The sequence below is a fragment of the Macrobrachium nipponense genome, chromosome 46 (genome assembly GCF_015104395.2).
Source record: "Macrobrachium nipponense isolate FS-2020 chromosome 46, ASM1510439v2, whole genome shotgun sequence".
In the NCBI taxonomy this organism is placed as follows: domain Eukaryota; kingdom Metazoa; phylum Arthropoda; class Malacostraca; order Decapoda; family Palaemonidae; genus Macrobrachium; species Macrobrachium nipponense.
Genome location: NC_061106.1, coordinates 25,781,795 through 25,799,355, shown reverse-complemented (window position 1 = coordinate 25,799,355; position 17,561 = coordinate 25,781,795). Strand labels below are relative to the sequence as shown.

General features: G+C 37.8%; 1 protein-coding gene across 4 annotated transcripts in view; it reads right to left on the bottom strand.

The window, feature by feature from the left end:
- LOC135214813 (G protein pathway suppressor 2-like) overlaps positions 1-17,561 on the bottom strand; it is an 89,658-nt gene that overhangs the window by 14,722 nt on the left and 57,375 nt on the right. For 3 of the 4 annotated variants that reach the window (XM_064249190.1, XM_064249189.1, XM_064249188.1), the window contains exons 7-8: positions 13,809-13,978; positions 4,986-5,105 (exon numbers count right to left, since the gene is read on the bottom strand). In XM_064249190.1, the coding sequence (XP_064105260.1) occupies positions 4,986-5,105; positions 13,809-13,978 (290 nt within the window). The remainder of the gene's footprint in view (positions 1-4,985; positions 5,106-13,808; positions 13,979-17,561) is intronic. The other variant, XM_064249191.1, reaches the window with a different exon arrangement.

Below are 17,561 nucleotides of genomic sequence, written 5' to 3'. Positions count from 1 at the left end.
AATTTTTTTAATAGCTGAAGATGAACAATAAACAACTGTGGAACTTGCAGAACCTGCAAGACACAGCTGTTCTATGACCTTTCATCTTTAACTTAAAATAGGCAAAGATGTTAGCAGTGATCATGGTTTTTTTTAATTTGAATATAGAATTTAGGGCAAAGGCCAAGCACTCGGACCAATGAGGTCATTCAGCACCAAAACAAACTGACAGTAAAGTCTGAAAGGTGTAACAGGAGGAAAACCTCACAGCTGCGCTATGAATCAGTTTTTAGGAGAGGGTGAAAAGTATGATGGAAGAAAGAAAGAGAATATGAACGGAGGTACAGTACAAGGAACAAAAGTGGTTGCAGCTAGGAGAACAAAGGTATGCTACAAAGAACCCTAAGTAATGCCTACAGTGGACTGCATGAGGTGCATTGATGGCACTAAACCCCTAACGGGGATAATGGTTATTAACTGGTCAAAGACTTAGTTTGTCGGGACATCCTCCAAAGCATCCATCTCAGTTTACAGCAATACATCCCTTACTGGTTGCCACAGTGCTGAAGAAAAAAAAAAAGTCAAATACCCATGCCTCTTGCATATCCCTGGTTATCTGTAAATCCAATTCCTCTGGGTGTTTCAGCAGCAAAACACTGCATCCAGTCCGTCTGACATGGAGATATGGTGTGAAATTCCACTTCAAAGAAAATAGGTACAAATATCATACCTTTTTCCATTTGCCTATCTCAACTTCAGAGAGAGGGTAATTTTGCTATACAGTCATCATAATTGTAAATGAATTACACTCAACTGAAATATTATTTAACAAAATTATCATAAAAACAAAAAAATTTACAGACACAAAGTCATTCCCATATTGGCAGAATATGGCAGATGAGTCAATGACGTGTAATATACCTTAAATGTTATATCACTCTTACAAATATTTTCATTCATCAAACAATCCTCACATTATAGTTAAAAAGGTTTACTGGTAAATCTTACCCATAGCAAGACGATTATCACGATCACCTTTTGGTAATTTTAGAAATGGTAATAATGGGCAAAATATTTTCAGGTTTAGCTCAATATCATAATATTTATTTGTAATATCTCTATACTGTATGGATTTCAAGCTTTAGTTTGTTTTTATTTTGTTCTACTCTTCTTACAAAGTGAAAGAGAGATAAAAATGTTCTTCCGTATTTCTCTTATTTCCTATAGTGGTGTACAGCTTTTGCCACTGTCCGATTGAAAAACATTACTGTGAAAGCCTATACCAAGTACTATCAAAATCCTAAAATACTGCACCAGCTGTTGCCACATCTATTTACATGCAATGAAACTGATGGCAAAGAAAATTTCTGATGAAACTTAACTGGGCAGTTTATACCATGCTAGTGAACTTGTAATCTGTTCAAGAATGTTAACTTCAGAAATGTTAATTAAATTCTAAAATCAATGAGCTTGACAAAACATATAAAAAGTATTTATAAAACAAATCAACTGAAAAATCTACATTAATAAATATGCTACATCAGCCAAAGAAATGCTACTTCAGTGCAATGCGAAAGATGAATGACCAACCAAAACACAGGCATCAACATGTGAAATGGGTGTGACCTTTTCAAATCTTTCCTGTCAACATTGGGGTGAGTCTTCTGTGTAAGAAAATCCATTATCAATTTCGGGGAGGATACAGAATGTGGCAGATATCTACGAAAAACCAGGTATTAATCACAAATCAAAGAATATTATTATATAGTCCTACCTTCAGTTGCTAAATTGACAAACAATACAAGCTTTAATGAATGCCCATAATAACAAAAGACAAATATAAACATACTCAGCCCTAAAAGAATAAAGAAAAGCAACAAAAAAACCAATCTGGTGCTTCACACACAAAAAATAAGGAAAGCAGTACACTGAAACCTACCACTTGGCAATAAACTGGTAACAATGAGCAGAAAATTAGCAGCAATTACTTACACATACAACCATTGCTAAAAATACCTGCATGGAGCAAAGGTCACACTTTTACACCTAACTCCTACAAACAAGAAACAAGGGTAAAAAAAAAAAAAAATAAATAAATTGGCTTAATGATTACAAAGGTAAAAAAAATAATGAAGTGGCTTAATGATGGCAAAGAATGATAATGATTGAGTATCAAGCAAAATACAATGGGAATATTCTAACAGATTTCCATCACTACGAATCCCAAAGTGAGGCAATAGTTGCTTCCTACTGGTGGATCCAGGTAGCACATGCATGAATGGTTGCTTGAGTCGGGGGGACATTCAAGATTGCGAAAGTGGTCACTATATGACTGATAAGGATACAATTAAACAAACCATTTATATAACACACAAACCAACATCAATTGAGGAAAATATTAATTTTAAGAGGTTGTGTGTGTTGTAGATTAAAGCAGTTAAATATATTTCAAAAAGAACTCTCCCAATATGAATAATTTGCCAAGATAATACATTTTCACGAAAATTTTCAATCAATCACAGATTACAGAAGAAAAACTTGCCACTGGAACTACATGCATTGTGCTGAATCTTTAACTTGAACTCATAATGAAAGCAAGACAAGCACCTCTGGTTTATGTACATAAATTGTGAAAATTTCTTATTGGATTTAGTAAAAACAAAACCTAAAAACTAAAAGTAATTCAATGTTTGCTAATGGTAAATCAAAACTAGCAGTCAGAAAGAGTATAGCAAGATGTTCTAACTCCAAGTCTGCCTGCTAAGGAATATTCTGATAAAAGAATCTTGTTTGCATTCCTGTGGGGGAAAACCATGTGAATATCAGGACAATCTTGGGTTTCACAGTTTGGTTTTTAAAATGCATTACTTAAAAATCTGGGCCATACTAGATGTTACTTTGACAAACTATGAGTAGTGAGAGATTCATGAATCTGTTCCACTGAGGCCACCCTTGGATGTTAAGGGTTATCCTGTGGCTTTCAGAAGCTAAAATTTTATTGGTGCATACCTAGCTTGATTCAATGGAGTGAGGGGATAAACTTCAAAACTAGCCCGAGTTAGCATTATGAAGGCCATTAACATTATAGATAATATCTATTCAAAAGCATGCCTCAAAATATTGGATAGGGAAAGGGGATAAACATCTAAACCATCACAAGTTTGCATTACAGTGACCACTCTTTGGGCTGTGGATAAGTGCACTGGTAAATATACGAGTGATATCTTACGTAAGTATGTATCAATATGAATTTAGGGGCCCAAATGTAGAACAACTTTCTACAAAAGTTCTATGGCAGAGACAGGTCCAATACAGACGACATTTCATTACAAGAGTACATATCACTAAATTTACAGTCGTATCAGTGGCAGACGAAATGAATAATGCGTAGGCCTCAAAACATTTTGGAAGAGCCAAAAGCAACATCCAATACATACTGGTGAAATCACAGCATTACTTCATTTAATTTTCTGAAGTATGCAATTCCTGCTCTTCAGAGATATTTTATGGCAGCTCTTGGTCTCGCCAAAACCTCCTTCAAAAATTCCACCAAAGCCTAAAAAACTCTATCATGATTCAACACTGGTAAGTCTGCTTTCCAGGAAAAAGTTTTTCATTCAAAATTATACAGCTTTTTCATGTCAAACCCTAAAACTGCATCATGTTAAGCAAGCAAGGTTCTGTGACTAGTGTTCTTGAGGGAGATTCCTTTCTGATATACGTATATCATTTTACTGCAGCTATCTTCAGTAATCTCAAGAAAAAAGAAACCTGGCAGCCCCCACCATCAAAGATGACAGCAGCCCTTTCCCAATGTTTCCTCTGAAGAATAAATCGTCTCTTCTACAAAGCAAGCTTTCCTTTTTCAGACTTTTGACAAGAAGCTGCAGTAAATGAAATTCAGGTCCTGGTCCCATCAGCCCTTTCAAGCAGAACCAGCTTTTTATAAGTTAAATATTGAGCACGCTCAGGAATTAGGTCCACCTCCTGCCTCCCAGATAACTCTCACAAGTACCATGATAGTTTATTTTATAAGTTCTGTGCTGACAGGTTATAGTACCATTCACTTTCCCCTTACTCATTTCATAATCAGTATTTTGCCAATTACAAACAATCACTTAAAACTCTCTACTGCAATTCAAAATGGTTATTCATATCTTCATCTTCAACCCTAACATCATGATGAGAAGGCAACCTTACCTTTTCTGGCCTTTCAGACTCCTAGTACGTACAGATATCAAAAGTAACAATGCTTTTTATAAAAACATCACAATTTCATAATTGCCTTTGGCAAGGCCCTTCTCCCTTCTCTCTGATTGAAAATTAGGTTTGAAAAAGAGAATGTGGGGTTTACAACTCCAATGCTTTACTTCTAATATGAATTACCAGTCACTCTTTCTTCAAGAATTACATTGATATAGTAATCTAGTCAGGTAATAACTTGCATCTATGTAAAAAAAATACTGATGTTTGTATTTTCTACCAAATTTAAGAAACATCTGAATATTTTTCTAATGAAGTTTAACAAGTTGTCTTGCAACCCTCCTAGACACAGATGGTAAAATATTAACGGAAAAATGCATTCTGCATGATTAAAACTAATAGGCTAAAAGTTACAAATCTTATAGAGCTACAATGCACATAGTTCCAGTTCAAAAAATATAAATATTTCATTCTTCTCCATATAAAAAATTGTGTTAGCTTCATCTCAAAGCTATGAAAAAAATTATAAGTGCTTCAAAACTACAATTAGTAATAACAAAACAATTATGTAAATACATACCTTCTCAACTTACACAAAAATACGATTATACGGGTAAAAAGCAAATCAAAACTTCAGCTATGCATTAATTTATTTATAGACATATTTTTCATAAGAAAGTTTCAAAATTATATGCATAACATACTGACAGGTTCAGATATGCAAAAAAACTCTCAAGACTACAATCTAGCAAACTACCCTGTAACCAAAACAAGTGTACAACAAAAATTTAGAAGACACTAACCCTTGGCTTGACATCAGGCTTACTCACATGTGACCCAGAGCACACTACTGGGGGCGGGGGCTGGGAAGACGGGGCTGTGCGTACTGGAAATCCTGATGTGATGCTTCCGGCCTTACCACCCTGATAATAGATGGTAATGTCTCGGTTTAATCTACATCAATACTACCAGCAATAACAACTCTAAAATATACAAGCTACCTCTAACCTAAGTGACATAAGTCTATTTCCCACCTCATGATGAATGCCTTCAAAAATGTCTGGCATAAATCACAAAGTAATTTCTATTATGAACATGTTCAAACACAAAAGCAGAACTGTCATGGTGGCTGACACTAAGATGTGAGAAGACATGAAATGGGATAATAGGCCATCTTAGGTTGGTACCCCTGATAGGCCTAAAGTGACCCAAACAACCAATATCATCTTTGCATTCAAACCTGAAAGAGGAAAAAGATGGACCTGCTTTCACCCTGGTGGAGGAACATCACCCCTTCTCCACAAAAGACAGGGCACCCATGAGGTACAAAATCTGAGCCCTCTCCTAAAACTTCCAAAGAAGAATCAATGGAAGAAAAGGAAGGGGACATACCACCTAACATGCATATCACTTGACACTAATATCACCAATCATCAGATCAGATACATATAAGAATACATAAATAAATCATAATTTCAAACAGCTGCCTTGGCAACATATGTCTAATCAATCCACATCTACACAAGAATAAAATTAATTATTATGAATACTGAACAAGTTACCCAAACACATTTATGATTTTAAAAAAACTTGAGACTAAATTATTTGTAATTATAAATAAATTTAACCATAGAAATGATTCTGCTCATAAATAAAATTAAACATTATGAAAGTTCAGGCAAAAAGTTCAAAGGACAGTCAAGTAAAAAATGCACTTCACATCTAACTCCATAAAGTGGAAAGCTCACAAAAAAATCTATAATGATGAACAAAGATGAACAACTTTAATGTTTATTAACATTAACCATCATTTGACATACACATGAGTATGCCAGTACTAGACTACTCCAACTGTCTTCTCTCTGCCCTTTCTCATCACATCATTCAAATATGTGCACTTATAAAGAAAACATACATTGAAATATTAAACTAAAATGAATGAAATTATATAAATTTTCATAATAAAATTTATTATTTGGATACTTACCTACTGTTAAAGTAGACCCACCCAGCCTCCCCACAAGTTAGTGGGCTGTCAAGGAGAATTCTGACAAGAGCTAAAACATTTCAAAACACACCTGTTGGAGAACAGGTAAACTAGAAAGTCATCTGGGCAGCCATTCGATTTTTATGGTTTGAATGCCGCCTCGCCTAATCGGCGGAGAGATATAGCTAAATTTAACAGTAGGTAAGTATCCAAATAATAAATTTTATTATGAAAATTTACATTATTTGAGATGAGTCTTACCTACTGTTAAATTTAGCTGATTCCCACATTAAGAAGAGGATGGTGGGTGGTGCAGCTAGACAAAATTCCGCTCAGCCATTCGAGCTAAAGGTTTCTTGTATGAAACCCAAAACATTCTCACTTGATCTGGAATCCTTGGTGGATTTTACTACCACCAGAAGTTGGATTCCATTCAGGGAGCAAGGCTCTCATACATATGCAGCAAAGAGCAGTCTTGCGGAGAAAACCGCTTTGATTCAGCCAGCATGAAACGCAAGCGGTATGAGGGACCCCTGTGCCTGGGTCCAAAAGCCCTATCAAACAAGTCACTTAAAATAAATACCTTTACGATATAAAGGTACGCTCCTATACAAAATTTGTACCTTCACGCTCTCCAAAATATTAAAACCCGGGATTTAAACAAAAGAGCTTAAGAATTGCTCTTTTTTTTTTCGGTTCAGGAAAAGACTACCCACTACTAGTAGCGGATTAAGGGCTTTACTATTTTCAAACACAATTCTGTATACTTAGGGTAGTGATCGGGTAAAAACTGAATTGTACTTCTACTGTGTCACATCAATCCTATTCTGGAGTGACAAACTGACTTAACACCAAAGTTGCAACTGCTGCTCACATTATGAATGTTTACCTTCAATAAAGGTAGAAGATATGGAGCTAGTTCTCATGCACTAGCCTATCCAATGTGTCACAGAGGACCTTGTGTTCCTTGACAAAGTTTCTAAAAATCACAACACAAAAGGTTAACTTTGCCTCTTCCAGGCTTAACACAAATACATTCTAGGTATTCTAAAACCACAAAACAAAAGTTAACTTTGCCTTCAAGTTTAACTCTTGGCAAAGGCGTTATAAGTTTCTAAAAATCACAACACAAAAGGTTAACTTTGCCTCTTCCAGGCTTAACCTTCACAAATACATTCTAGGTTTTCTAAAACCACAAAACAAAAAGTCAACTTTGCCTTCAAGCTTAACCATTAGCAAAGACGGCTAGGTTTTCTAAAACCAAAAAACAAAATGTTGATTTTTGCCTCTTCCAGGCTTAACCTTTGGCATCATCATCTATGTTTCTTAAAACCACAAAACCAAAGGTTAACTTTGCCTCTTCCAGCATTTACTTTTAGACAAAGATGTTCAAGGTTTCTAAAAGGATGATAAAAATGTTCTAGGTTTAACCTTTAAATTTAAATGCTCCAACAGGATAATGAAGTTTCCTCTTCTTCCCCACAAAGGGGTTACATTGGAATTCTTACAGGGCACTGTAAAGCATACCCTTAACATCATCCTTAGCTCTAAGGCAGAAAGCTTAAAGAAGGGTGCTGGCAATAAATTTACTAATTATTAACTGCTGATAGTGCTAAATAAAAGGTTTCACAGTAAATTTAGATAAAGTTTAGACCTGCATTTAAACTCCAGAGAGAGACTGACATGGAGATGAAGGGGCTTCAATCTCAACACCTTACAGTGCTGGTCCTCAGCAAGATCTAAAGTACTTGATGCAATACCAAGGAAAGTACGTACGTATGGAACGATAACTTTGGAAGTAGACAGTGAAAAGTCTTATCTCCTCTAAACAGAAAACATTGACATCTACAAGGATCCAGGTGCTGAAAATTCCTCTAGAATGGCACCCTCAGCAATACACAGACCACTGCTTCTGACCCAAGGCCATGGCAGTTTTAAATTCAGGACAGATCCTATGATAACTTGAAAATATTATTATTGGGAGGGGGCATTCTAACATCTCCAAGAAGTTAAGGAGATGTCTAAGTTAATGGAACTGTATGGAATTGTGTAGTAGAGTTGATTTCCTCTGAACGGAAAAGTGAGACATCTACCGAGAGCATTGGAAATTCTGAAAATCATTTGCCCTGAGACTACAAGGGCTCTACAGGAGACACTAAGCTATTCTTGAACTTGAAATTGCTCAATAGTATTCAGAGTAGATACAAGAGACAGGCTTATGAGTCTGAATTAGGCAAAATTTAAGAAAACATCCACTGCTCAAGCCTGAGGGCCAACAAATTAGTAGTAATCATTCGGATGTCCCTCTTCATCTACATACTAGGAAGTCTAAATGAGTGCTCCTTAAATCCACACCAAGTGCCAAACTTACGGATGTAAAGGCCCTTGTAGGCAGTTGTTCTTACTGAATCCCCAATTGCTAAAACACTGTCCTTTCACAGAATGAATGATCAAACCAATATGTTGTTTCATTTCACTCAAAGCAGAAAACTTCCCACAAAGACTTTGTTTCTGACGAGGAATAAACCTGCTAAGCATCCCGATGTCTTTCCACTGCCCTGACATCTAAAAAGTTTTACCAGGTGTAGTGCTGACCATTCTATGTTGTATGAAAGTGTAATGACACCAGTTAAACTCTGTGTTGCATGACAGAGGGATAAGACCAAAACCTGGACTTAGGTTTAAGAACAAAATGGACAATTCTTGGTTACAGAGTTCGTCCTACAGTCCTGGAGCCAAAGTTGGTTCTGGATTACTTACAAATTTAATTAACTTTATTTGTAAGTCATAATTCTTACGCTGAAACTGTACATTAATTGAGCATGATTATCTGAAAATATCCCGTGAGGCCATGTTTCCTAATGAGGAAAAGCCCTTACCATATAGGAAGTTTCCTTCGGGCCTAAAATTCTTCAAGCAGCACATGCCTATTCATCTTGACTGACAAGCATGCATAATTAAGTATCATCCCCACATCACTAGATAAGAATGGGGATATAGAGAATTAACAATATAATGCATAGAAATTGGGCCAGAAGAAGCAACAAGTCCTTGGCCTTTGGAATACTGTTGACAGAGTTGGCCAACTTGAATCACTGATTCAGTAGAAGTGTTTTACTCCTAAAGTCGACACCATCCACCAATTGGCAACAAGTCCCTGACATAACTTATAGAGCACTGTACACTAACCCAAACAAAGTGGACAGAACAGCAATACCTTCTGGTAATAACATCTTGAAGGAACTTGCATGAATGTGGATGTACTGGTAAGTGGAATACATTCTGCATGTGTACCTCAAGTCTGACCGTTCTTTGGAAAGGCACTAAAACCATGCTAAATAACCAAGTATGTGGGCAGACACTTCCTGTTATCAGTCTCCAAACATCCAAGAATATCTCCAATTACTTAAGGAGCTCGTCCTAAAAAATTACCCTTGGACCATCATTCCCTCTATTTAAAACCTCCTACTAAAGAGAGACTTGAGAGATTTCTGCTAAAGACAAAGGAAACTATAAGAGGGAGATTAAACCAGTGGAGGACAACCAAAAATGAATCACAACTGCCCTTCACCATCTCCACCAGTAACGTACTGGTCCCAAGTCTCTCCATGCACGTTAGGAGATTGCAACTGTCCACATCCCAGAACCTGAGTCTGCACTTATCCCCAAAAGGTATAAAACAAGACTACCAATAGATAATCCCTTATCGCCTTCAACAGAGCTGCATAATCAGACAGAAAGCGAAAGTGTTCTCACTTCTTCCAAACTGAGCGAGTATAAGCATGAGGACATTGCCCTGCAGCATCAGAAATGAGTTACTTGTTTCAGTTACTTGTTTTCCTCGCTAAAAAACTGCTGCTAGCAACAAACTCCAAAGCCAGCTACACAAACTCGCTGGGTTGGCATCTCCACCTCTCTAAGCAGTTGCAGAGGTGAGACAACGTAGCTAAAAGGTAATAACTCAAGCTAGACTGAAAATCCATCAGCATGTCTGTCAGTCTTAAGTTCATTTCCCCACAGGAACGAAAAAGAAAGCAAACCTACTAAAGACGGTTAAAGGACCAATAAGCATTTGTACAGAAAGAGGCGGCCTTCGGCTCTCCGCAACTTTAAAAGACGACAAGCCTAGGCAGACCCAAAGGGAGATTTGTGTGTCCGAGGACAAGAAAAGTTACGAAATGCTCTCTAATTGGAGAAAGCGTTGGTTCTCTTCTCCAATATTTGGAGGGCGCCGAAATACGCTAAGACAATTAAGACATATTCTCTATGTGGCATTTTTCCTCAACAAAATGAGGATACCGCAAGGAGTAGTGTTGCAACAAACGCCGACCAGCCCGAACGAGTTCCTCAATCTCCATTCAAACTTCTTCCGTCAGTGGGCGACGGGAGGAGACAGCTGGCAACAGGAGGTAAACAAAAGAGCTTAAAGGATTGCTCTTTCTCCGCAACCCTTGGTGACAAAAAGCGACACTTGTCGATAAGAGGTGACAGCAGCTGAGTGCTGTATCGCATCCACCATGACTAAATGAGAGGAAGACGGTTTTAAGCGACTCAGGACTCGGCCAAGTCCGCACGAGTCAACTGTGTTCACGAGTCAACAACGTCAGCAGTCCGCATGAGTCGACTGAGGGAAGGAGAACGAGGTGCCAGAAGTGGGAGGCGGTGGGAGAGGAGTTACAACGACTCTCCTGCCTCGTCCGAAAGCGATCGTACATACTTGAAAGCATTCCTATATGAAATAGTTAGAAATCTCTGAAGCTAGAATATCTAACTTGGCAAGAAGTTTAGATACTACAGACAGTGTAGACTTGAAAGAGAAACATTAAACGAGGCAGTAGTAAGAGATTTCCCGATAGCTGAAGAGGAAGCAAGCAAAGACCGAACACAAGCATTACGAAGAAAAAGGAATATGCTAGCAGACGAGATTTAGAATAACTCAAACATGAGAGAGATAAACAGTCGACTGAGTTGACATATCTAAATGTGTAAAACTTTCTACAGATACGTACATTATGATCTCAATAAAATATCTATATCTATTATTATTATATATTATTAAACCTATTCATGCTAACATCTCAAACTAGGTGTTGAAGACGACAGAATGTACCTACGGAGTAAGCATTAACGCTTACCAAAACTTGTCCTTAAGCAAACGCTTTAACGGTCCTAGGCAATCTCTTTAACGGTCCTTTGGCGAATGCTTTAAACGAGATTCAGATCATGAAAAGGTAGAAGTAGGCATTGGAGGGCACAGAATCCCATCGTCCCGAGAACTGACCCAGTTCCCTGGCAGCGGACACTACCAAGTGTCGCAGGGCAGTCCTAGGCTCAGGCTACGCACAGACGAGGGCACCAACACCTTACTTCTAACAGAGAACACAAAAAAGAGCACACACTATGGAGAGATTCGGAACGTTCCTGTCACGAACTCAGTTCAACTGGTATTACGAACTCAGTTCAACTGGTATTAGAACTAAAAATAGGTTTGATGTTCTAACTTCTCGTTACACTTTTCCTGAACCAAATGGGGAGCAGAAGGCGGAGCTACAAAGGAAGTCAATACTAGCCTACTATAAAATGCCTAGTCTAAGTAGGGATAGCCTGACAAGTTTAAGTCCTGACCTAACTAATTGCTTTCGCAATCTATTAGTTTCCCGTCTTCCCTTATTTGACATATTCAGGCATTAATTTCTCAGAACAGTTCCCTACATTCTTCACATCTAGTAATTCCAAGATCACACACTGTACCCTTGCAAGTACAAAGGAATGTTGAACTTCCAGTTTCAACATCCTGGTTACACCATAAACATTCCTACATAGCCTGATGTTATTGGTTTTGCTTTTGGTGGAAGATAGCCAAGGAAAATGAAATTACAATACCGTAAACAGGTGTAAAACAGCCAAACTTCATAGAATACCAACAATCTCCTAGCTGCAATGGTGGCAAGGAGAATTCTGACAAGAGCTAAAACATTCGAAACACACCTGGTGGAGAACAGGTAAACTAGACAGTCATCTAAGCAGCCATTCAATTTTTTTGGTTTGAATGCCGACTCGCCTAATCGGCGGGGAGACATAGCTCAATTTAACAATAGGTAAGATTCATCTCAAATAATAAAAACTAGGAACTTAAAATTTTTTAGTGAAATTCTTGATAGTCTATTCTGAGAATCTAAAGGTTAGAATGAGATTCCACGTCAACAATGGAAGCAAACACAAAAACCCTTCAACCACAAACTAGAATTCACATTCACAAAACAAAGGAAAGTTTAAAAGCCAAATATTGACAATTTACTACCAGTTTGAAGTAAATAATGAGGATCACTACCACATGTGCCTACAGCAAACATGACAAAAGGTGAGACAAAGCTTTACCTAAAACTATGGCTTTATATCAGAAATTAACTTGACCTACAATTTATGACCAGATAAAATGGTAAGAGTACAAGTATGTAATAGGTTTGTAATATATATAAACCCACTAAATATGCCTTTCCAAACTTTTAGGGACTTATCCAGTTATCCTGCTGGTTTGGACTGATGGAGCTCTTTAGAAGGCATCAATGAGAGGTGACCAAGCTTGCTTTCAGCTATGTTGTCACTAGATCTGTCAGAAAACTCATTCTCACTTCATCTGATTTGGAGTTTCCACAACAACAAGAATAAGCTTGTGATGTTCTTCTCATTCAGCCACCAATAGAGCTGTTCACGGGGACAGCAGAAATGACTTGAGTTGCAGGTAGAGTCTAACCTTTCAACAGGTTTAACCAGCTCAACCAGGTACGTATTAACTTACTTATCCAGAAACATCATGCCTGAATGGAAGGACTCAGCAACTGGCTGAACTGCAAAATTTACAAATCCCTACACTTTCTTCTCTTCTTTATTTGAGAAGGTCTAGGTGTCTTACCCTATGACATGGTGCTGATCACCCAATGTACACATCAGACACTTAATACACAAACTGTGCCTTAATACCATTTGAATGTGGTAATACAAATAACCTATTCAGGTAAGGCTTCAATATTCTGGTCATGTTTTCTTTTATTTCTTGTTAAACTACCCTCCAGTTGACAGCTTTCAGGATTTAATAACAATTGTACCTGGAGTGTCCACCAATCTATTGTATCTTTATTTAAGGCTACAGAGCCAGACATCCTACTTAAAAAAAAAAAAAAAAAAAAAAAAAAAAAAAAAAAAAAAAAAAAAAAAAAAAAAAAAAAAAAAAAAGTCACAGGATTTTGACTATTACAGCTATGACTCCCTGTCCTTCAAAGCACTGACCTATTTTTAAAAAAACACAGGATTTTGACCCCTACAGCTATGACTCCCTGTCCTTCAAAGCACTAAATTTCTACTTTAAAAAAAAAGACACAGGATATTTACCACTACGGCTATGACTCCCTGTCCTTCAAAGCACCGAGTTTTCTGTTGATGAAGCTCTTACACTCAATCATTCTCTGTTACATTCACTCTTCATTCTTGGGTCTTTCTCCTCGGCTTAAACTTCCCTCCTCAATTATGACATTGGCAATGTTATAAATGACAAGTTAATATACTGAATACATCTTTTAAAAACAAAAGATTTTTAAGTAAAATTTGTCATAAATGAACAATTAGAAACCAAAATACCCACCCCTGGGTGTGATGCTTGGACTGGTAATACCCCGGAATGCATTGGTATGTGTGAACGAACACCTTGAGTGAAATACTTCTCTTGTCCCCCATCTGCAGGTGGTAGAAAACTACTTCCAGCAGGTTTGCCTTTGTGGTCCAAGGCTTGGTGATGGGCCGGAACATGGGTAGCTGTCATAAGATGAGGGTATTAACAAGGACATATGATGATGAAATTCATGTCAAACACTGTAAACATGCACAGGAATTTACTTAAATTCATGTTGTGATGAAGAATTGGTAGTACTCTATATGCAATCATATTAAATAAAAACCACTGCTATTCACTAATCATAGGCCCTGGTATCAGGAATTCTCCTTATCTCCTCTTACTTCTTCCTAATGAACACCATATTCTTTTAAAGCTTGAACTTCAAGTCAATGATGCCTGAATAATAATACTGTAATAATAATATTAATAATAATAATTGATTTTGTAAAGGTTCTTCTCTATTTTTCTGATAACGGCTTTTTCATTGTTACTAAGATGTGCTAGCAGCACACCTATTCTGGGCATTGTAAAGGCAATGGTAGGTAAAAATGTTTATTTTTGAGTAATAAGTGAAATATGTAAGTGAAATAAGAGATTTAAACCCCATAGAGTTGGTCAAATATATTGTATGTCATTAATGATATTGAACATTTTCAATATTCTGCCACAACGTTTCGCCTAGCTCTTCCCGGCATCTTCTTGTGGAGGGAGTTTGAGGGACTATGGCTGGTGAGGAATCCTTTGGCTTTTATATCTGGGGGTCAGTGGGGGGTTTATCCAGAGCTGAATTCTGGTTGGGTGGGCACACGGAGATGGTTTCTTATTGGCTGGTGTGTAACTGGCTTCAACCCAATTTCTATATTTGCTGTCTGAGCTGTTGTAACCTTGTTGATCTATGGAGTTGCGATGTCATGGTGGGCTGAATTATGATTTGTCGACTACTGTGTGATGTCACAGGGTTGTGTGACATCAATGCGAGCCAAATTTCATTGGTCGACTGCAGTGTGGCATCACTGCTGGTATTTCTCCGTGTCTCTGCATCAGTATTGTCTTTGTTGGTGGTGTTGACTTGCAATGGGGTAGAATTACGCTGCAGCATGATGGTACATATTGGTTTCATTCGTGGTATTCCTTCTTAAAGAGAGTTTGCACTAAGCTTCACTGCACACTGCATACTTAAGACTCATCACTAACTCCTCCCAAATTCTTGTTAGCCCTGCATACTGGACTGCTCACCAAGACTTACACCACACCACTAACTCACCCTCATGAGCAGTCCTGCAGGCAGGGCTAACAAGAACTTGGGAGGAGTTGGTGACGAGTCTTACATATGCAGCGTGCGGTGAAGCCTAGTGTAAACTCACCTTTACATTAGTTGGTAGCAGGAAGGCCTCTTGTGTAGTATTCATCGAGGGTTTCTGCTCTTGAATGAAGAGTGCTTCAAGCAAGAGCAGGCAACATGGATCGGGGCCCCTCCCAATTATTTGTGTTTTCTGAATCAATTATTTGTGTTTTCTGAATAATAGCACTGTCGTGGGAGATAGCTGTATTATGGCATGTTAGTGTGTGATTCTTAATAGCACCCTCCTGAACATGGCAGGAGACCCTCTTCAACAAATGCATGGAGGTCATACTGACATAAGTGCCCGGACATCTGGGCATTGGGCATTCGAAGTGGTAGATCACGTTTGTCTGTGAGAAACCCTTCAGCATATGAACCCCTAAAACAGACTAATGTGATCTACAACTTTGAATGCCCGATGCCCAGATGTCCGGGCACTTATGTCAGTATGACCTCCATGTGTCTGTTGAAGAGGGTCTCCTACCATGTTCAGGAGGGCGCTATAAGAATGACACACTAACGTGCCATAATACAGATATCTCCCGCGACAGTATTATTCAGAATATACGAATAATTGGGAGGGTTCACGATCCACATCACTTGCATTTGCTCGAAGCCCTCTTCATTCAAGAGCAAAAACCCTGATGAATACTACATATGAGACCTTCCTGCTCCCAACTGATGTGAGAAGGAATACCACGAATGAAACCAATACCATCATGCGGCAGCATAATTTCACCCATAGTAAGACAACACTACCAATGAAGATAATACTGATGCAGAGACCCATAGAAATACCAGCAGTGAGGCCACACAGCAGTCGACCAATGAAAATTCAGCCCACATTGACGTCATGCAATCCTGTGATGTCACACAACAGTCAACAAATCATAGTTCAGCCCACCATGATGCCATGCAACTCCGTGGATCAGCCATGTTACAACGGTGCAGAGAGCAAATATAGGAATTGGACTGAAGCCAGTTCCCAACAGTCAATAGGAAACCATCTCTGTACACCCACACTACCAGAATTCAGCACTGGATAAACACCTTGCTGACCCCCTGATATAAAAGCCAAAGAACTTCAATAATCAATGTCATTAATGACATACAATATAATTGACCAACTCTACAGGATTTAAACCTTACATTTCACTTACGCAGATATTTCACTTACTCAGAAATAAACATTTATTTTTACCTACCCCTGCCTTTAAGGTGCGTTCACGCGGTCGAACAATGTCCGACAGACAAACATTGTTACCATATCATAGACGAAGCAGGATGATGTTATAAGCGTTGAAACGATGGAAGTAGATCTGGCAACAAACTGTGGTACCAGATGAGGTTGTATACCACTGTTTTTACTCTGCTTACAAGGTAAAGACCAGCAGACAATTGTTAATTGGTAATAATGTTGGTCCGTCGTGTGAACACACCTTTACAATGCCCAGCATAGGTGTGCTACTAACACATCTCAGTAACAACAACAAAAATCGTCATCAGAAAAATTGAGAACCTCTACAAAATCAATGCAGCTGAAGCAGCAATAACATTTAACAAGATGCTTGAAAGAGGATCTCCTACCCAATTATAATGATAATGATAATAATAATAATAACTGAAATCCTAAACAAATTATTACACAATATATCAATATATAAAAAGAAAAAGTAATCTATTCCCTAAATGACACTCAAAGTAAATAGTAGGGAGTCTCTTCTCTTGCAGAGAGGATCATCATACTGTAAACCTCTGCCAATGTCTTTGGTATAGTTATCCAAGTACTATGAGTCATTTACATATTTTTTCATGAACACCTGTATATAAGTAACACACAAGCAATCACTCTACCATTTTAAATCCCCCTTCCAACTGCAGTAATTTTGCTTTAAATATGAGTAACAATAATAATAAATGGAATAAAAAAACCTGGGTTCAAATTAAGACTCAGATCTAACCCAAAATCTACTCTACTGTTCTGGAGCAATGTATGATGAGAGTGACTGCCATGTTATGCTGAATAATTTTGCTAATTAACAATTTACTGATGTGTAAATCAACCAAAGCTGTATGACTGATGGTGCTATTGTGACAATCTTTTATTGTACTGATGGCAGCACTTACTAAAGGCACTATCTGACATGCTAGTACTATAGTAAAATTACGATTTTAACCCTTTTGCTTTGAGCCTGTTATGACCACCAGCGACGAGATCAGCGTCCTACTAATCATTTTACTGTACAGACTAATTTTCTCTTATATTTGTACTTCAACTCTTATTTTCATTACTGTTGTAGCATTACATTGTACTATTATGCTATTATAATCTTTTATTATAGCAGAATGACAGAATATGCTAATGATATGTAAGTAATTAT